A 22,634-nucleotide genomic window follows, 5' to 3' on the forward strand; every position below is an offset into this window, starting at 1 on the left:
AGCGCTAAACGGTCTCAAGTCCTCCGCAAAACCAGACATGACATGCCAGGCATATTAAAAGCGAACTGCTACACATTCAAATCCATGATGGGAATCTTGCGATGGTTAAACACTTGAAATCGAAAATAAATACATTTGTAGATATATTTATGTGCGGCATAATAATCAATCAGCATGGGAAAGCAGAGCAGCAGCAATCAAGGACAACACAAAAACAAAACAAAACAAAAAAGCCACGTATGAACTTAGACAGCACAAAACATGTAGAAAGGTAACAAAAGATTATAAAAATGGAAGAGCTGCAACGTACCGAATTAATAATAAACACAAACAAAACCTCAGAAATATACATATACAAATCCTCATAGCTAAATACATACAAACGTTTGTATGTTCATATACACTGCCTACACAGGTATTATGACTCATCGTTGAACATGATCGAACATGACTAATCCCTGCAGAGCGAAGGCAAAATATGTTCTAGCTTTAGCTGGTGTTGAACGTAGCGTTTGTTTACCCGGTGGCTGAGAAATATAACCGGTCTGTTGTGAAATTCGCCTTTAAATATTCGTACGTAGCAAAATAAACGCAGAAATGATGAAAAAAAAATCCTGCAAGCATCAATAGAAAAAGGAGTAAAGCAGCATTTGTTTTGATTTTTACGCATTTAAGTAGGCACCAGAAATACAAATAGGTTTATCCCAGTAGACGATTGGCGATGTTAAAATATGGACTTAATTGACTCAATTAGCAATCCTTCGTTATATTATATAAATAAATGTAAACAATGTGCTACTTTACTAAATTATGGGCCTTATTGAGATTTAATTTGATAAAGCATATCTTAGACGGTCAAGACTTAATTGTGTCAATTAAATACTTTTAGATATTCGATTACTAATTGACTAAATAAAGCGACTTATTATTTCACTGACAATTTTTTATTGAGTTTAGTCTAATAGGGATGCGATTTTTGAATTAGTATCATGTGACCAGTTACAACATGAAATATTTCAAATCTAATGGGTGTATTCGATTGTGACTTAATTGAGTCAATATAAAAAATATGGTAATTTACTTAATTAGGTAATTTACGAAACATTGTACAATGTGAAGCCGAATCTGGCGAATACAGTTTTAAGCAGTTTTTGGCCAAATTTAGCAGTAATGACGTCAAAAATGCGAGCCGGTCTGTTTTCATGATGTAAGAGTACTTCTTCAGAACAGGTTTGCCCAGTGCAGTACACCCTTTCAACTGCTCATTAGACTCTGTTATGTATCAGTGGATGTTTCAAATTGCGCTTAAGCAAAGTCAAACGCTGCTGTAAAATGGTCTCACGATTTCACTTGTTGTCCGGAGTAAGCAAACGCCACACCCATCGCGCTTACAATTTCCTGATGTTCAATATTTCATACGACCCCGCGGTATTTTGTTATGCCTACCGTCTCAGTTGTCTCGCGTACCACATTAAAACTTGTTAAATAATTTTTAAGTGTTCTTTGATTTCTTTGATTTTCTTTAGGAAAGGTGCAATGCTTGATCCCTAAAAGGGTGTTCTTACTTGCACTATAATGTATACATTTATATTCCTTTGTGCAGCAAAAAAATAGAACTCCTGCAATCAGATCTTGCACGTCGACTAAATGCTTTGAAACCAACAATAATCTGCTTAGACGTTTTTTTTTATTCTCACCAGCTCACCGGTATGTCTGCAAGTATGAACTCCGAGATATTGATGTTTGGATTTCGCAAAGGCGGCGCAAATAAGTAGGAGGTGTTGAGATGTTTCTAATTCGTCTCTTTCCAAATCTCTTCTACTACTGATTTTACCACGTGGTCACCGATAGGATAATGTCCAGTTAGAACATTACTCAAGGCGACGAACTCACTAGACCTTTAATGAGCAGTTTTGGTTCAAAGGATCTTACTTCAGAGCAAGAACTTATGGTAACTGTTCCCATTTTATTGATAGCGCGGCTAAAGTGTCTTTTCTTGCCAGCTCGTGAGCTTTTCGCTTTCAAAACTAAAAACCGAAAAACCGTTCGAGATTGGCATCTTTAAATTTTTATGAAATCTGCGGAATGGCCTAATTCCACTTGTAATCAAAATACTACGACGCTGATTCGGCTGAAATTTGGACAGTATTCATTAAAGTACTCTCCGGACCGTTCTCATGATGTGTATGTAAAGGAAACATTGTAAAATTTAGACTACTAAATTTTTTTAATAATGCATTTAGAAGTCAAAAACCTTGATTTACTGCCGTATTTGATTCACCACTTCTCTATTATCTAGTCTTATTTTTGATATCTCAACTATTTTTCTTTGAATTCTAAAGATAACCATTTTTGGCACAAATTTTATTCCCTGTAGAGCTCCACTGGGCTGTGGGAAAGGATAAGTAAACAAACAGAAAAATTGTTGTTCGTATATATTCAGCTAAACATACCTTATTCTATAGGTATGTTTACGAGTGCAAGCACATCTATAACTTTAGGCAACAAAAGCGTGCGAACTTCACTACGCCCTCCACAGAGCAGCAGCGCAGCGCAGGCAAAAGCAATGAAATTCAATAAGATTTCAAAAAGGAAAGAAAACAACAACAACAAAAGTAACTACAAAACAAACGTCTTTACACTCGTTTCGTGATAGCGTTCGCACAAGTTGCGGTTCTGAGTCTTTTGGTTTTCTTTATAACCTGCTGACAAGGAGAGCCCAGCCAAGGCAGACGTTGCGTTTTACGCTGTCTTTGTTTACATTTGTTTTTGTTGTTATTTTGCAAACTTTGAATATAAATTTATGTGTACATAGCTGAATGTCTATGCAAAGTTTATGTGTATGTTGTTGTCGTTTGCTGTGTTCAACTTTGCAAATTTTATTGCTATTTACCTATAAAAGCCTCGTGTGAATATTTGTTTTGCTAAAGTAGCAAAGAACTACAACAATAGCCATGCCAACGGGTAGTGAATGAGTTGTAGAAAATGCATTTGCATTTGTTAACTTTTGCAAACCAAATTATCGACTGTGAAGTGTTGAGTTCATTGTCCTGAAAAGAGTTGTCATAAAATATAGAATATCATGTTATTTATTGCCTAGATTAAGTTGCTTTCTTAAATGTTATTGTTTTGCTTTGTATATTCTAACTCTTAGATAGACAGTTTCTCAACTAATAGGGAAATGTTATTGTTTATAGTGGTTGTAAGTACGTGAATTACCTAAAGACTTATGATAGTGCTATGTTGCTCCAAAGGAGTGTATTTCTAATATGAAAAAGCTTTTATACAAATAAATTCTAACTAAGATTCCGGCTTGCAGTATTTCTTACGTTTTCTATACATAGATCGAAATTGAATTTGAGGATTATCTAAAAGTCTTACTAAATAGAACGCATTTCAGATATATTGGGATTAAATGTGACCTCTTTTTTCAAATTTGACGCTATATTGATGCCTCCGATGTTTATTTTGGAACTGTTGGATCATTGAGTAAGAGTAAGTTAGTCTCACTAAAGGTAAATAAAAGGGTCATTGACCTAAAGAAGGATTATTTTCAAAATTAAAATAATTGTTTGAGAAGCTTCTCAAAGTAAAACGAAATAATTTATCTTTGTCATTCCAAAAATTTCTTTTACAGAACCACGGTCAATGGCTTTTATGGTTGAGGTCCAAAATCTTCGCAAGTTGTTTCTTCCTTACGCAATAGTGAAGCTCTTGGTCTCATTGACCTAAAGGAAGGGTAGTTGCCAGCGCTAAAGGTAAACAAAGGTGTCATACCAAAGGTGATTAACCTCAAAGGTAGTTGACTTTGCTAAATGTCAAAAAAAGGGTCATTGACCTCACCAAAAATCATTAGCCCCAAAGATTATTGTCCTGACCAAAGGTAAACAAAAGGATCATTAACCTAAGAAGGAATTGTTACCCTCGCTAAATGAAACAAAAGGATCATTGACATAAGGAATGGTTGTTGTCCTGTTATAGGGATTTTCCATGATTATTTTTAGCACAACATCACATAGTTATCAAGAAAAATTGCTGATATAATTTTTTTAAGATATCTTACACAAGGGCCGCTACTTTCAGTATAAAGTCAGCAGCAGGCACTGATGTATTCTTACTACGGACTGTAGCTCCACAGAATGCATATACATTTTTTAAAAAATACAATATTGATAATGTTAAATTCAAATAAACTGTGGAGTATGTAACATAGACTGTTAAATAAATAATTAGTAATTTAACTTCGATTCATATATGAGTAAATTGAAAATAAATAATAAAAGAAAATGTTTTCTTAAGTTACATAAGATACAAAACATAAAAAATGCTTCATGCTATTAGAAACAAAAAGGTAAGTATATGAATTTTATTTCACCAAAATAGTACACAAATACCACTGTACCCATCAATTTTATTATTTTTCCCCATTTCAAAAACTTTCAAAAATTCAAATAGCATAAACAAAATTTCAAAAAAATCCGATATAACATATATTTTTAAACGCAACTGCTTATATTTTAGTATACACACTCGAGCAAGTTTGAAAAAACCAGAATGCGCTACTATTTATTCGACGAGGTGGCCTTACACAATAAAAAGGATGATTTCTGGGTTGTGATACACGGAAATGTGCTCGATTTAACGCCACTTTTAAGAGACCGTTACGATCACTGGAATAGCGTAAGTTGAGCGAAGAATTAAAATATTATATGTATGTAAATTAGTGAATCCTCCTGCTTGAAGAACCTAGAGTATCTGCTTGCGTTTGGCGGCAAAGACATCTCACATTTCTTCGAGGAGTCATTCATGCCGAAAACCGAGACGTCGCCTGTAACGGGACGACCACGTCTGCTATTCCCGCCGATTCTAGAAACTGCGCTTAGTGAAATGTGCAAGACGAGTGGCAAACTTTGGAGTCAAGATCCCATGTATCACATCGGTCGCTTAACGAGACGTGATCGGCGCGTGCGCATAATCAACACGCTCACCGGCACCACTCAGCTGATGAAAGTCTGCGATGAAGATAGCATTTATGATATAAAACACAAATACAAGCAGTTATATAATCATCATGCGGGCAGTTATGTGTGGCGAAAGTTCTCGAATCGGGTGAATATTATTTATTTGAGAAATTAAATTTCGGCATATTTATTTATATAATATGTACGTTGATAGGGTCAATGCGGTGGTAAATTAAATCTGAAAGGCACTCTGGATGAAAACGGTCTGATTGAGGAGGAATGTCGCTATGACTTGCCACCTCCATCGATTTGGTTGTACTACACCAATGATGTGACTATTGCTTGAAAGTTATATTAAATTGTACTTGAGAGGAAACAATTCATATGAAATTAAGATTTGTCGTAAATATTAAAAATTTTGTGAAAATATCCTACCAAAAAAAAATTTTTTTTCGCTCCCCCCTAATACAAGTATGTATATTATAATATCTGAAGGTAAGTTAAGCCAGCTACAGTAAGAAAATTATTTATACTCTTCAGAAACCAAGGGCAGGGAAAATTCTGGTAACAAATATCATATGACTTGGTTCAGTATCAACAACATTTGAACTTTCTTTTATTCGAAACTTCTTTATTGGGACTTCTAATAATAAATACCAGCTACTCATAATAAGAAAATGAAAATACTCAAAATATAAATCCGAGCTTCAGATTATTAGTAATTTCAAATGATCAAGGTACATCGGAGGCAGCTCTCAGCTTTGCTTACTACAATTTATGTTACTACCGACGCTTAAAATATCTGAACATAAGCTCGACTGTTAAACTCATATTCCATTTATTGTGATCACATCTCAATTTTTTAACGATATGTATAGTCAACCACAAAAGTATTGGTACAATCAATGTTCGTTATTTACTACGCGAATATTTAGTGGCGCTAATACGTGACCACAACCACTAGAAGAATCTCGCGAAAGTACACTGCCAGACCCCCACAAAATCCCAGATGATTTTCGAATTGAGCGAAAAGCATCTCAACCTCAATAGAATGAGGTAATTTACTTTAAGATGTCTGGGCCTCACGTTAGCTTGGTGAGCGCTGGTTAACTACTATAACTTAAGTCGTCGTACATACCTTCTAGATCGAAGTAAATGGTAAGAGGCCTAGTAAGCTAGCTCACCGCTGTTGAAGGGGTCATTGCCTAATCGATAATTACGGGGATAGAAGGCCCGTGGTAAAAGCTGCTTGGGAAAAAACGAGGTATAATCATCTCAACACTTCCTGCTTGACTATCCCATCTTTGCGAAATCAAGGCTAACAAACCTCAGATTTTACAACTTTAGATATGCAGATGAGCTAACAAGAAATGAAACACTTAAACAGATATTTGATGGGTTCAAGGTACTTTGTAGATTCAAGTGATTCTATAAAAGTCTTTATGGCTTCCACAGGATAGTCTAGTTTATGTGTAACCCACACTCCCCAAATGTATTGCCTTTCAATGTCTGATATCATTTGCGTATTTCGAACATTCGCTTATCCAAAATAATGTTATTCTTCTTTAAGCTTTGGTTTCTTTTCAACTTATTGCATTTACTTTTGAAACATACTAATAGACGAGCGAGGAATAAAGCTTTCATCTTGTTATTTAACATCCCTCTATAGTCGTTTTATTTTCAAGACATTTTTTAGAACTATTTCTCCATTTCTCTTCTCCTCTTTCATTATGCCGAAGTTCAAGTATACTCTCTATTGTTCTTTCGAACTTTCGAGATACATCGTTCATGACTTAGTTGTGGATTTTACTGCATATTTGAAGCAATATTGCCGACTTAAGTTTTCAAATTTGAAGTACCTTTGAACCAAGTAATTATAATTTAGCAAAATGAACTTTATTTTTATATTGAAATGGATATTCATCGTTGTTCTTTTTGTACGCATATTTATTTAACAGACTGTATGCGCTAAAGTATACTCCGACATTTCCACCTAAACACTTACAGCGTTGACAAGTGATTGCAATCAGTTGACATGCAAAACTAAATATGAAGAAATAAAAAAAGAGTTCGAAACCATTCTCAAGCGCCCTGCTTAATGCAAATTGTGGTGTGACAATAAAAGTTGATGCAAAAAAAGCAAAAATAGAAACCAAAATAAAACATATAATAGAAAAAAGGTAAAATTGTAGCAAGCATGCAAATGCGAAATAGTAATTTGTAAAATGGACAGCCCACCAAATGAAAATGGCAAATGCGCGAACAAGTTTGTGTCTTAAGTCTTCGGTTTTCCAAAGGAAAGGAATTCGTTGCACTGCATACACATTAGTCTTGTTTACGAGCTCGAAATGTGCTTGTCTAATAATTGCTTATGGACAACTCGCGCAACATGTGAGTGCGCATGTGCAGCTACATGCGTGTATATGTACATATGTGTGTGTGTGTGTGATAATTGTTTTCACAACGCCAAATAACAAATGTTTGTTGAGAAAGTCATTTTCTAAGTCGTGTTCGACATGCGATTATTTCGCCTACATTTTTGCATTTCTACGTGAGGTATTCTCGGGGTCTTAGAGTTGGTGGGTGTTCGCGTTTTTTTTTTTTTATTATTCTTTTTTCTGTTATTTCTTTTGCTTTAGCACGCAAGCTTTAGAAATGCGACTTCGCTTGCGAATTTGTACATGTCAAAGAACGATGTAGGTTGTTAGGGGTCGGGTGTGACATGCGTAGCAAGTGTTATAGTTAGAACTCGCAGATTTTTGTTGTGAGATTTTCTCAAACAACAACAAATGGATGTGAAGAACTTAAGCGACAGCGGGCGTCTTGAATGGAATGCGTTCACAGCAGCGCTTTGCCCGGCGCGAGTTAAAGCGGTATATATACCGATGAGTAGTAAATTTCTTCGGCTACAATGCAAGTTGGATTTTTACTTAATTTATTTGCAGATTTTTGTTAAGAGATTTACATTTTGATTTCGTTTTTATGTAAATAGAAATTAAAATTCCTTAATGATGTCCGTTTGGCTGGCAAAATAAATAATAATGTGCAGAAAAAAACAAAAAATTTAAATACAATTAAAAAAGATAGTTACTAAGTCTTAAAAGTGATGGCTGAGAATGTTTGCTTCACAGAACCAAAAACTTAAATTATCAATAAATTATGCATGTAAGGAGAGAAAAATGAAATGAAAAAATAAAAATAGAGGAATAATAAAAAAAATTTAGATTAAAAATTAACAAAATATAAAGAAAGAATGAATATAAAACGAGAAAATAATTCTAAAGTATTTTCAAATTTATTCTGTGAGTTTTTTCTTGAAGACTGAATTATTTAAAAATTTGCATTCAGAATATTTTTTTTCTGCTCAAAATCACTTAAGTGTAAAGTTAGTCAACATAAAAGCTTCGGAAAAAGCAAAAATAAAATGTTTGAAATTTATGATAAAATATTAAAAAGATAACAAACACTCAAACACACATAAGCACAGCTAAAGCAGGTCATTTAATGTGGCATTTTGCTCGGAAAGGAAGTGGCTTTCGAATTGTTTGGTTATTCTTTTATGGATTGACCAGGCCATAATTGGCAGCGGGCGCACCTACAAATGACGCTGCGGCAAGTGTCTAAAGTAACAACCAACAACATACACATACATAAATACATACATGGAAGCAACATAGTACTCGCTGTACATAAATATGGTCAGTTAGCGCATAACTTGAACTTCCGGGCCATAATAATCGCAGAAAAAGTGTATAAGAGTGATTGTATGCGTAAGTTATGTTATGTTGACGATAGTCTCTTGGTGGCTAGGTGGTCGGCGGCGCTGTTCATTGCAAAAGGGTCAAATTACTTTTCATTTTAAAGTTTCCTTATTAAGTAGCGCCTGGCTATAAAATAAAATACAACAACAATAAATGCAATAAAAATTAATTTTCTAATAACAATAAATACGCTGCATGATTACGATATTTAAGTGGGGATTGCAACACAGTGTGGTACGAAAAGGAATATATTCCACTACAGTTTTAGTGAGTTTAACGAAAATAGGAGAAAGAAAGGAAAAGAGATAAAAGAAAGAAATTAAAGGAGAAAGGGAGAAGAAGGAAAGAGAATGGGAAGGGAAGAAAGATAGAGAAAGGAAAGGGGAGAGAAATAGGAATAGAGAAAAAAAGAGAGAGGAATATAGAAAAATTGAGAGAGAATACGGGATGGAAAGATTACTACAAAAGGCGGAAGAAAGAAAATAAGAGAGACATTTGGAGGGAAAGGAAGAGTTCAGTAGCACAGTTAATAATATTTGACTCAAAAGTCTATTCTATTAACTTGGTATTTACGGGTCCAATAATACGGACAACAAAACGGGGCCTGAAAGTGTCAACTCACGGTACAGTTGACAGTTGAAAGTGGTGTTGAAGTAGTTGATGTAAATTGTTGGTCGGTGACTGTGAATCCAATAGAAAAACACAATGCAAAAGCTAAGGAGAACTATAGTTACGGGAGCGGATCTGCGGGACTAATCAATTTGCAAAAAACACACTTTAGTCGTAGTAACAAAGGTCCCAGATTTACAACAAACAAGACTATCATGACAACAGTAGTTTCGAAAACCAAATTGGGTGTGTTTTGTGACTTATAACAACAACAACGATATTTGTTCAATATGTTAGCTATTGGTAGCAGATTTGCTTAGAAAATTATGGACTTTTGGTTAAGGGGTCATTTTGGACAATATAAGGATAAAGTATCGTTAATTTTTTTAACTAAAAGTTTCGGAAAATCTCAGAACAACGTACCAAACGGAGTTATCGGATATAGAGGGACTGAGACAGTTAAGCAGATGCAAGTTTGAGGTTCAAAAACCAAAATTTTACGGAATCTTTAGAAACTTTTTGCAACTGTTAATTAGGACAATAGCTATGCTGGTATCATCCATATGATTTTGTAGAAACAAGAGAACGCAATTCAATAAAAGTTTAGGTGAATATTGTGTAGAACTCTTCTAATTAATTTTTCTAATCATCTAAGGTTATTTGTGGTAAATATCACTTAATCTGAGTGCTTATAGGTTTCTATACTGCCTTTCTGTATGTCTAAAGGTCCAAATGTTTCACCTAAATAGAATAATTACCCACCCTAATATTCAAATACATCGATTTGGTGTGACATCTACTCGTCTCTGCAAGTGTGGAACTCACCACACTCCTTTTTAAGCAGCAATATAAATATAACTAAGACTTTATTTATAAACCGCATAGAGCATAGTTATTGAATATTTTATACAAATAATTTTATATTTATTTACTGATATTTATCTTTAACGGAACCAAATTAGGAAGTACTACCACAACTAATAAATCAAAAGTGATTTGCATGCAACGCAGAGAACGAAAAAAAGGAATATTGTGTTGTTGTGGGCACAGCATAAACAACAATGAAATGAGTGTTGTATGTGTATATATATGTGCGTTTTTTAATTTCAAAAAAGTTTGTATTTATTTTAAATGTGTCCGGCGGCCAGAATTTTCCAAACACTTAATCGCTGGCTTGTCACATGCCAACACAGTTTGTTGTTAGTGTGTTTGTATGTAATGGGCTTGGTACAAAAACAAACGGCACTTACTGGTTAACCGCTTGCATTTTAAATAGGTTCTGCAATACTTGTAATATAGGAATTACCGAGTTCATTGAGTGAGTAGAGGGTAGAGAAGAGAGAGGAGTTTTGTAGTAATGAATTTTCACACAGCATTAATTATATGCGAAACGAGCTCTCAGGACAACTGAAACTGTCAAGTTGACAGCTGTCAGTTGAGGCTACAATAAGCTGCACCCCAAAAATGTATTAATCAATTTGGTAAAATCTAATAATCTATTTGAAAATTAGCTTAATTTCAAATTTTTAAATGTAACTCTTCGACTCTGAGTTCTCAGTCCGAGACTAATATATTTCTTTAACCAGCTGTATTAAGTGGACAGCTCATGTATTTTCGTTTTCGGGGTTAGTAATAAAAGTACTTGAGTAATTTTAGGATATAGCATACAACAAATATAATAATATTGGTTCGAGACAAGCGTGAGTTAATTGACTGACGCTGAAGCTTTAGACTGCAGTCGACTAAGTATAATGGAGCGTCTGCAACAAAGCTATAGCCATATTAAGCTGCCTACACGTATTAATGTACGAGTATATATTTAGTACAAGGAAGTTGGTCAAAGTTCCCAAAATTGGGTCAAGATCCCAGAATAAATGAAAGTGCATCGCAATCACCTTAAAAGATTTATACTTTCTGCATACTTCTCCATGTTGCTACACTCATAAATAAAGAACTTATCAGATGCATTATGGTTATTAAGTAGATAACAAGGGATGTATGGAACTTCCCGATGGAATATTTTAGCGAATCGAAATCAACAAAAATTCCCCATTTCCAAACAGTATCCTTCAAAATTTAAGAGTAAGATTTTCTAAACTGATTAACTTCTTAGTTAATTTTAATAGCAAATTTACTAAGCTCAAAATTTTATAAGGCTCCTTCCTTGTAGATGTTTGCGAAAAGAAAACGAGATTTTACTGTTTTTTTTTTTTTGGTATCTGGTTTCATAAATTTTTTGATTTCTTAACTATTTTGCTCAGAGATTAAAAGACTGCATAAATAATGCCGATTCTCAAGCGTAAGAAAATTATTAACTCCTTACAAGATTTGTTGGCCAGTTTCAAATAAAAAAAAGTCGGTATTTTACATTAAAAAGTTGAATCCTTACAGTTATAGATGTCCTGCTTCCACGTCGTGCAAATTATTTCAATCTTAGACTCATTAATGTAATCTTAACTATTCAACGAGATAAACCTAAAAAGAGAGTATGTCATCGATAGACTCATTAATGATGGTCTGCCACCCGCTCTTTACCATTGCGACGTCATATACAATAGAGTAAACTAAAATAAAAACAGCACCTATGATAGAAGGTAAAAAAAAAATCGGCTTTTCCCTTGCCAAAAAGATGGCCATCAAGGTCTAACTTCCGTTAGTAAAAAATTTAAGATTTCAATTTCTAAAAACTCAAAACTGAAATCCTTTCCACGAACTATACTTAGCATTGCCACAGTCATCATAACACAATTAATTGTCATTAACTAAAATTATGCGGTCATAAAAAAGTTTATTTCCAATTTGAAGCCTTTTATTAACAAATTAAATGCCACAAATTTACTGAAGCATGTCTGACAGACTTGAGACACTTTCAGGCGAGCGCATTCATGGAGTGTGGCGCTTCAACAGAATTTACGATATATTAAAACTCAATTTATGCCGACAACAACAAAAAAAAACTCCGCAATGCGACAACAGAGAGTACGCTAGAAGACATGGAAAGACATGAAGACACTTCAAATGACTTGAAGAGACATGAAATTAAGTATTCAGAAACCACATCCCAAACCGAATCGACATTGTGAAAAAAGATAAGACGGCAAAACAAGCACACTCGTACAAGCTTTGATGGAAGACACAGTGGCACAGACAAAATGCATTTGATTTCACAGACGATTAAAATAAGTACAAATATTTGAAAAGAAACAACAAATAAAAAACTGAAGCAGAAAAAGTCTACACGAAAACTTTGTCAAGCGGACAGACAGACAGAAAGTCGCACATGACCTCAAACAGAATTGCGACACAAGCAAATAACTACATATCTACAATTGTATATAGCTACTATTAAATATTGTCTGTATGTATGTATGTATCTACATATGAATTTGCGGTAAAGAATTAAATTTTGCTGGCAGACGTCAAACTGCGTGGAACATTTCCAACAATTGTCAATTCCACTGACCACAAAATTTACTTTGTTGCAAATTCTCAGCCACATGGAACACGCTAGGTGTTACAAACATTGATGCACCTTAGCATTGTATGTTGCCGCTATAAAAACGGAAATGGTTACAAATGCGAATAATTTATTGAATATTAAATGACTTTAATTAGTCGTATATAGAAATATGTATATACCTAAAGTTATATGTTTACAAATGCACATTATATAGACAGATCCTCATAAAAGTTCAAAATAATTATAAAATTTCAAACAGTAAAAATTCGTGGCAGAATTTAGAAACTCAAAACTCTTAAAAAAATTTGAATAAATGAAGGTATTAGAAGGCAAGAGGATTAAATAGTATTCGAGGTGTGGTTACATAAAATTAATGTACTTTTCTTTTGAAAAATTAAAATATTGTAACAAATACAACTCTGTTTGGACCTTCATTAATATTGAAATATCTTGATAGACACACTTTTGGCGAATCTAGCGAAGTTGCTAGGATTGATATTAATCGCCTTAAAAAATGTGTGGTAAGCTCAAAACGCTTCGTGGATCTATGAGGAGCTGGCGATCCATCTTTAGGAACCTATGCATAACACAAAGGACGAAAATCTGTGCAAGTGAGATTCATCGATTTCGATTCTTACAATATGCATCAACAAACGTAGCAACTTTGCGCAATGAACTGTCTTAGAAACGTTATAAAGACAACTCTCCACAAACCCTAAATCGACCAGTAACATTAAGTAGACTAAGACTATTAGAAGGAACCGATAACTTCACATAATTTCATACTAAACGAGATATCCGGTAAGGCTTTTCTTTCGTGCGATGTATTTACTTTCATTGAGAGCCTAAGATAATACAAGATTATTCGATCTGCCAACGAATTCTTGGAACTACTCATATGCAATCTTAAAACATCATCATCGCAATAGGAATGATATGATTTCTATGTTTCGTTTCTACCATTTTTAGTATATCATAATCTGTAATTATTTTTTCATTGTATTCAGTAATATTTACAATCGCAAAGTAATATTATCATCGTAGAAAGATATACGCAAGAACCGTTTGCAAATTATTCAATTTTATTATCAAAATAAAATAATCGTTTCCCAATTGCAAATTTTCGAGGTAAATAAACAAAACTGTCGATTCTGGTACGAAGAAAATCCACAAATTATTCATAAACAACTATTACTTTCACAAAAACTGACAGTTTGGTGTGGTTTTTGTTCTGATGGAATCATCGGTCCGTACTTCTTTCGAAATGAAGCTGGTGACACCGTTGCTGTCAATGGAAAGCGGTATAGACCGATGATATCAAACTTTTTATTGCCGCAATTGGAAAAAGTTGATCTTGACACCATCTGGTTCCAACAAGACGGGGCTACATGCCACACAGCACGTGCGGCAACCGAATTATTGCTAGAAAAGTTTGGAGATTCAATAATTTCAAGAAATTGTGATTTAATACCATTAGACTATTTGTTATTGGGTTATTTAAAGTCATTGGCCTTTAGCAATAAACCAGACTCTCTTCAAACTTTAGAAATCAATTTTGAACGTGCTATTCATGTCATACGATTTGGTACAGTGGAAAAAATACTCGAAAATTGGGTTCATCGAATTCGTTCCTGCAAAAGAAGTTGTGGAGGCCATTTGAATGATGTTATATACAGAACTTAAGTGTATCAATTGTAATTCACACTAAATAAAAATATTTGAATTTCCTTGACACCTAGTGTGTTGTTGTTTTTTTAAATCATAACACTTTTTTTGGAAAACCCTTATAAGCCAAACAATTCAAGAAAGCGTCTTCTGTCGTCCTTCATTGCAAATGATAAGACAACCACAAGACCAAATAATATATAGCAATAAACAGATGGCGTTCAGGAAGTTATTTAGCATTACATAGAAGTTGTTTGGGTAAGTTATAGAAAAATAGTTTATATATCGCCAACGAGAAGAAACCTTTCTAACCTTATATATTATAATGATTAGAAGTATTGTAAAAAAGCCATCGCGGTGATTATACTTGTATAATATTATATTATATAACTCACGTAGAGAACACATATGAATAAAACAAAACTTATACATGTATAGTAGTTATAATTATAAAATAATTAAAATTCACAATTATTGCGATATGCAAACACATTTTATAATCTTATCTTTACAAATATGCCATTGTTATAAATTTCATGTGAAATCAAACCCACACTTACATACAAAGCATTTATTTATATAATGTGGTTACACAGGCTCTAAGCAATAATTTTAATGCATTTATTCATTATTAATTGTTCTGCCATTAAATATGCAGTGTCGGCTACTAAACTTAATTAAAAACAGCAGCAAAAAGCATTATACTGACTTATATGGCCGAAGGAATGCAGGCCATATTTGGTGGATAACCACGGTCGCACTTGGTTCATGAAAATTAATGGGGAATGAGCAATTTTTGTGGTTTATTGTGTGGGATGACTGTGTGGTGAATGTAAAATGAAACTGTTTTGCGTTTAGTAAAATGTAAATGAACTCGATTGAAACTAGTAAGGCAATGCTAAGTTCGGAAGCAACAGAAATTGTTAATTGTCAGAAAATTTAGATTTTATTTGAAAATTTGGACAAAATATTTAGTGTTGCCCGAAAACTTGCTACTCCTTACTCCTATAAGGTCCTCAGAAAGTAGCAGCCAAGGTAGAAAAAAGGGTTTGTATAACTATGCAATGGGAAATAAAGCTACAGTCTTCAATAAAATATAAGAAACCTTAATTCTGGTAGATATTTTAGGTTATGGTTTTACCATAATTTGACAGTTTGACTGAGAACCTTTACAGAAAGTCAGCTATTTAACCTCCTCTTGGAAGAAATATAAATGAGATTGTTCTCTCAAACATCAATCAGCTCTTAAGATGTATAACTAAACATTGTATTTTCCATGCTGATGTGAGTTTCTAGAAAAGATCGCTTGAAAACTAGAGCACAAAAAATCTCTTGATGACTTCAGTTCAGTTTTTTTTGTGGATAAGGTGTCCATTGGAACTTTTCTAGTGGCTTGGAAGAGCTAATTTACTCACTAATTAAAGGCACTGAACTGAACAATCTGAAATAATAGCCTTTTTAATGAAATATATTATCATATCAACGACAAAACCGACTTTAATAAAGATCGGAAAATATATAAGTAAACTCCACAAAATCGAAATGTTTACTTAGAATATTACAGTTATAAGATGATTTCGGTGCGGCAGCATGAGTTTACCATCCTTGTTTGAAAATACTGCGAAACAAGTTAGTGAATGCTAAGAAACGCTAAAGAAGACAATATGGATCATATTATCAGATATCTTGACGACAATTAGACGGTTTAGAGTTTCCGTTGGAAGTGCCGTAAAAGACAGGTTTTATACCAAGAATATTCTAAGGCCGATCGATATATAAAAAGTTATTTAGCACGTGAAGAAGGATTTCTTCACCAAAGAAAGAAACGAAACATATATGCGTGCCTATTAGAGGCGAATATAGCGCTCGATACGCTAGTCTCTAACGCGTTCGATACGCTAGTCTCTAACGCTTGACGAATCTAGCACAGTTGATAACGTATTATTTGGAGCCTTGGTTAATAGAACGGTGATTATAAAAGTTTTATGAGAATAACTTTACATATTTTCGAGAAGAAAAGTAAATTGGTTAAGGGCATATTTTCATGCTGTACTAGCTGGAAATAACAAAGGCAGAGAGACGGCTACTTTGTTTTGGAAAGATCATATAGGTTCGAACATATTTTGGATTGAGGCTAACTAGTGCTATACAAATTATATTCAATAATTAATTAATTATAATAAATTCCAAAAGAAGATGAAGCATATACAAAATAAGTATCAATTCCGTACATAGGCTTACCGCTTACCAAAATCTCTTTGTCAATTGCAATAAATCTAAATAAATTAGAAGTGTGCCGCCAATTAAAACTAAAAACCAGCTAATGCCATTTTCCCACGTTCTATAAAATCGATTATGAATTTCTAAAATATAATTCAGGAAATAAAACATAAATTCACTTTAAAGCGCACACATCGCTTGCAAATATTAGAAAGAAAAAAAGGCATGCGCTGTCTATTAGGGCAAATAGTGCGACACATGGCATATTAGCAAGAAATAAGTATACGAGAAAAGCGTTTCCCAACACCCCTTTAATTTACCTAAGTCATAATACTCCGACTAACAAAAATTTATTTGTAATACTTTGTTATCAAAAACGAAATTGTCATAGCACCCAACTACTTAGAAACCTATGTGCTCATAAAAATTTCACGATTAGCTGAGTATATATTATATAATATATCTGTATATGTGTATATACTAGATAAAAACAAAATAATGAAATATACAAACAATGTGGACGCTGTCAAGTCACGTGCGCGTGTATTTTTCGCGTTTTTTTTAATATATTTTTTTTTTATTATTTTTTGTTTTTGTTATTCGTACAATGTTGATTTACATGTGAATTAGCGCTTTTGGTGGCAATATACTCCAGCCGACAGACAGCTACAAAAGCAAGCGAGCAGGAAAAGCCAGCGCTGAAGTGATCGAACGCACGTAAGGCAGGCGGGCGCCATATTTGGTGCGCGCGCTGGTGGTTGGTGGTGTCCGTGATAGTTGGTGGCGTATGTTATGACAAATATGGCAGTGGGTGTGTTTGTCAATGGCAATGATCTCTAGGTACGTGTTTTTTGTTTTTTTATTTGGACACCAGGAATTTTATTTCAATTAGAGTTCTTCATATTCGAATATTATTTTTTTTTTATTTGTTCGGCTATACTTGTATAGGTTTATTTGTTTAACATAAATTCGAAAATTCTTCAGTTAATATTTTTCTGTGATGAGAACGGAAATATTGTCATAGCTGAAGTAGCACAAACAAATATTTTTCAATGTTATCTCTCCAATTAGATGTGGGTTTGACTGCGAGGGTTGAAAGAGGTGGGCGTAAGTGAGTCAGAACCCACATTCCTGCTATATACATACATATATAGAAAGGGGTTGCATGACTCTGTTGTCGTAGGTTTTTTAATATATAAAGTATACTCTTGGCATTAAGTGGCCACCAATTTTCATAGAAATGGCAATATGCCACAGCAAAGGGGTGTTAAAGCGATAAATTTTCACAGTATGATTCATAGTAATATAAATTATTAATACATTATTAATTTTAGTTTGGCTCTAAATGTTTTTTGATGGCACTAACGATAATATTTGTGTGAAATTAGTTCGCCTGATGAGCAAAGGAAATGTTGTTGTGGGTGGTCATGGGTGCTGCAATAAGTTGTTCTTTGTGAGAAAATTTGTAACATATATTTTTGAGAATAACTAAGAATTCTTCGGTAAAAGTTGAGGTTTGACACTGAATGAAATTCTGTGAAAAGATTTCACTGTAACCGAAGAATCTTGCAACTGTGGTTTTGCCTAAAAGATTGAATTATTAATAATTAATAATTTTTTATTTAGCCAAAGCTGCAGCCACATCCATTCAGTAAAAACATTTAATGAATGCTTAAATGAAGGCAATGCACTTTTTTGTAATTCGTTTTTGTTTATACCCTGAATACACCCTGTGTTTGCCACGAAGTTTGTAACACTAAGAAGGAAACGTCGAATATCCTATAAAGTATATACATAAATTTTCAGCATTATGAACCGAGTTGATTTAGCCATGTGCGTCCGTCCGTCCGTCTGTCCGTCTATATATATGCAAACTAGTCCCACAGTTCTTAAGCTATCGATCTGAAACCTTGCACCTGTCCTTTTCTCACTAAGAAGCTGTCATACAAACTGAACGATCGTAGTAAAATGCTTGCATGAAAAACTTTTTTATATGAAGAGTCATTTCACGAAATTAAATCGGAATCAAGTTATTGTAAAGAACCTTTATATCTGTGAAGGGTATTATAGCTTCGGTGCAACCGAAGTTAACGTTTTTTCTTGTTTAGTTAAAAATTAAAATTGTTTACAAAAATGTCGCCATTTTCTCAATTTTTATTCTTTTTTACATTCTTGGCCATAGTACCTACAATATATTCTAGTGAGGTTTTTTTTAAGGTTTTATTCATGGATAAGGCTGGAGGAGTGTATGCCTTTATTTTTAATGCGACCGGAGATCTCGTGTAACCGTTTGCCGTTTATACTTAAATTACATACATATACACTTAAAATTTTAAAACAATTTGTAAAAAAAATTTTTTTTAATCCCAAAAATCGCATAACTGGCACTGTAGCCAAAAAGTTTATGGCTCTATACATCAGAAAATCTACGAAGGACAAGAGGCAATCTTTGATGCCATCACGTTTTGTAGAACATACATGAAAATAACACAAACATAAGCTACCGGTCTTAGAAAAAAAAAGCATTTTATTCACGTTTATCTTATCTTCATGAGGCTGTTAGAAAATATATACTGTCATACAGGCATTTTGTTCTCTTATATCATGTTTCCAAAACTTTATAGCATCGATAATCGAAGAATAAAGAATAATTGGAACCTTTATAGGAAATGAGGTAATCTAAAATTTATTGTATTTACAATACATAGTACTTTTCATAACATTCAATTGAGTTCAAACTTCATAACTCTTCTGTTAAGTTTTCTGGTCTTATGTTCGATTAGAGGACCTATAGACACCGGGGTAGTGCCATATTTAGAAAAGGTTTAGAATTTTAAAAAGGTCCTTACAGTATATTCCTGTTGATTTTGTCACATAAATTAGACTATCAGACTGTTCTCGATCATTTTTCGTCAGCAGAGTTTAGCATAACATTTCTTATTTACTTAGGCAGTGGGTCCAAACCAAGAAGAAATAAAAGTTACTCAGAAAGCTTCTTTGTTTGTGAGCTGGATTTATACTTGTTTTGCTGTTTTCGGTCCAAGTTTGCACTGCTGGATAAGGGCGATAATATAATGCGTTTTTTCTCAGCTATGGTTGTGGAAACCCCCTGTGGATACTTCTATATAAATATTCCAACTTCTTTTAAAAATCTAATAACTTTTAAGATCTGACCATAAAGTTGTCTAACTAAGCAAATTTAACTGAACAATTATCAGGCACTTTGCGGTGCGACTTTAGGTTCCTTACTCGTTATTGTTCAATATTCAACTAAACTTGGTTTAATAGTACTTATGTCAATATTTTTACATCGCTCGTTGACACAATTTTCCTTAGTACGTATGTATATAAAAATCTGTATTCCTGCTAACCATATTTTACGCCCTCAAAACTCTCCGAGAGCTCAAACCCATTAAAGCGCAGTCAACTTTTGCTTTCATCATTTTCACTCATAATTTTAATAGCTGATAAATAACTTTTTCCGACCAGCTAACACGTACCAGTCAGTGGTTTTATAGCAATAAAAAAATAATAATTGTAAGCTGTTAATAAAAAGAAGTAGCGAATGATGGAAAGTAGGGGTAATACGATAAGAAGTGGAGTAAAATCGAATCAGCGCAAAGGGGATAACTTTACGCTTTTCCAACAACAATGCGTTTTTTCTTAGTCTATTTGTGTTCTATAAAAGAATTTGTGAAGAAAGCCACATGCTGCAACAACAATTGGAGTAGATGAATATGTACATAAATACTTGAATGGATGCGCACGGTTGATTTTCATGGATCAGCGAGCGGCTAGAGCCAACGACTGAGCCAACAAAGACGACAAGAACGATAGCGTATACTCCTAGACACTTGGTGGTGTGGCAGCTTTGAGCGTGAGTCGGATGGGCAACTAGACATATGTGATACTCGATACTCGTACATGGACGGACATGGAGTCGTATAGAGATGGATGAATGCTTGAATAGATGTATGGTTGGCTGATTGTAGCTGGCTGATGGCTGATGGCTGGTGTTCATTTGGACAGACAGACAGTTCGTCACACAGTCTCGAAGGCAGTCAGTCAAATAAGCGCTCATATTTGCTGACACTCTGCTGCGCAAAAATCCCTCCAAGGGGGCATATATAAGAGTCACACTTCGCACTGCGCTGTCGCTGAAACTTTGTATGCGTGAAAAAAGTAAGAATCAACAACAACTTTACATGCAAGCTATATGGTGGAATCATTACCGGCATGATAAGCAGAAAATGTGTGCAGCCGTGAAAGCGCAAATCGCTTCTACTCAGAGACTTGCTTATACGAATGTATATACTATATGTAGACTGCTCACTGAAGCTTGAAGAGTGAAATAACAAATGCAGCTGGATGGTCTGACCGACTTGACTGTCTTTCCGTGGGCAATCAGTGACTTAGAAAATCTGCGACTGCCGTTCGTACGCACACTTTTTCCGACTAGATTACTATATTTTACCCCGCGCGCTTGTATTATTCGCTTTCGCGGTTTGCGTACGGCTCGTGAGACGCATGTGTGCATGTTTAAGTTAGCAAAATCATCTACTCGATAGTCTCTACACATATATTCGAAGTATGGAGCTCATCTGGAGCGTTGCAAATGCAGTAATGAGGAAAGCTGCACGTTAATGAATTCACATACATAAATGTATACATCTACACCTATACATATGTATGGATAAATACAGATGTATTACGATCATCGGTGCGTTGACTGCTTATACATATGTGCTTATAAATACAGATGTATATATGTATATCGTCTTATAATATGTGGTTAGGTTGCAATGTCTGTGCACTCTTGCGTTCAGCTTGCACTCTCGATATTATTATTATTTTTATCGTAGTATACCTAATAAACGAAGACGTGTTGCAAAAGACGTTAAACCGCTCGCTAATTTCAGCTTTACATATTATTATTATTGATATTGTTATTGATACTGATACTAACAGATTCTTCATCTTCTTTTATGGTCCTGCAAGTACGCTTAAAAAGTGGTTAGTTAGCCTCCCGCTAGCGCTAGAATGGGCTAAAACCCCTTAACGCAGCTGTTGAACAGACGTAAACTTGTATTCTACTAATACCTTTACTGCATTATTCTCCTAACCGAGAATAAAAAAAAATAAAAAAATTATCGCCTGGAAAACACAAAACCACTACAGCTTTGCTACAACAACGTTAAAACATCTTGTTCACACCGTAATGTTGCTCCTTTCTTAGTTTATTTCAATACAAATCTTTATTATCGTCTAGCTATAAAATAGGCTCCTGAGCCAATACAAGCATGCCACCACTTAATCCAATTTTCATACTGTGTTATAAGCGTCGGCGCCTTCAGCGAATGTTGCTTTTTGCTTTTTGGCCTCGGATCAAATTTTGGAGAGACATTCGCTATATGTTGGATAGTTTGACGTCATATTTATAAACCCAAGTTTTGTCAACAGTAATGATGCTTTTAATGAATGGTACGTTGTCAAGCATCTCTTTTGCATCCTCTACTCGATGTTGTTTTAGCAAAAGCTTCATATCCAAAACATTAACCAAAATGTGTTGAATAAGAGTTGTTGAGATTCACTGCTATCTCTCTAATGCCAACACGACGATTTTCAAGCACTGTTTCGTCCTTAATAGAGGTGGATGGATGACTCGCATTACGTTCACTAAATGCTTTCAGCCACTCAAATACTTGTGTTCGTGAAAAAGTAGACTCCCCACAACACTACTGCAACATTTTCAAAGATTCCGTAGTACACAGAAACAAAATTTCGACCAAACTTGTTGTTTTTCATAAAAAAACATGTCCGTTGTTTCTTTTTAAATCAGTAACCAAGGCCATATTGACCTATCTAAAAAGTTATCATATATGTACTATGGATTATGCTTTCGAACCTTTCACTATTCTACAAAACCTAGGAGGTCTAAAATTTTAATACCAAAATACA

The 22,634-nt window shown here is 34.2% G+C and overlaps 1 protein-coding gene across 1 annotated transcript; it reads left to right on the forward strand.

Annotated features, from left to right (window-relative positions):
* The first annotated feature begins 4,408 nt into the window (after positions 1–4,408).
* On the forward strand, positions 4,409–5,377 carry LOC106627521 (cytochrome b5 domain-containing protein 1). Its single transcript, XM_014247666.3, has 3 exons — positions 4,409–4,680; positions 4,744–5,109; positions 5,176–5,377. Exons 1-3 carry the CDS (start codon positions 4,555–4,557, stop codon positions 5,305–5,307), a joined length of 624 nt encoding a protein of 207 aa, XP_014103141.2. The 5' UTR covers positions 4,409–4,554; the 3' UTR covers positions 5,308–5,377.
* The last annotated feature ends 17,257 nt before the right edge of the window (positions 5,378–22,634 follow it).

The sequence above is a fragment of the Bactrocera oleae genome, chromosome 3 (genome assembly GCF_042242935.1).
Source record: "Bactrocera oleae isolate idBacOlea1 chromosome 3, idBacOlea1, whole genome shotgun sequence".
Taxonomy (NCBI): Eukaryota; Metazoa; Arthropoda; class Insecta; order Diptera; family Tephritidae; genus Bactrocera; species Bactrocera oleae.

Excerpts from the sequence above, each read along its gene's own strand:
- LOC106627521 (XM_014247666.3), top strand. The coding sequence starts at position 4,555 with ATGCGCTACTATTTATTCGACGAGGTGGCCTTACACAATAAAAAGGAT. Across the intron at positions 4,681-4,743 it reads GTTACGATCACTGGAATAGC|AACCTAGAGTATCTGCTTGC; the intron begins GTAAGTTGAGCG and ends TCCTGCTTGAAG. Across the intron at positions 5,110-5,175 it reads GGCGAAAGTTCTCGAATCGG|GGTCAATGCGGTGGTAAATT; the intron begins GTGAATATTATT and ends GTACGTTGATAG.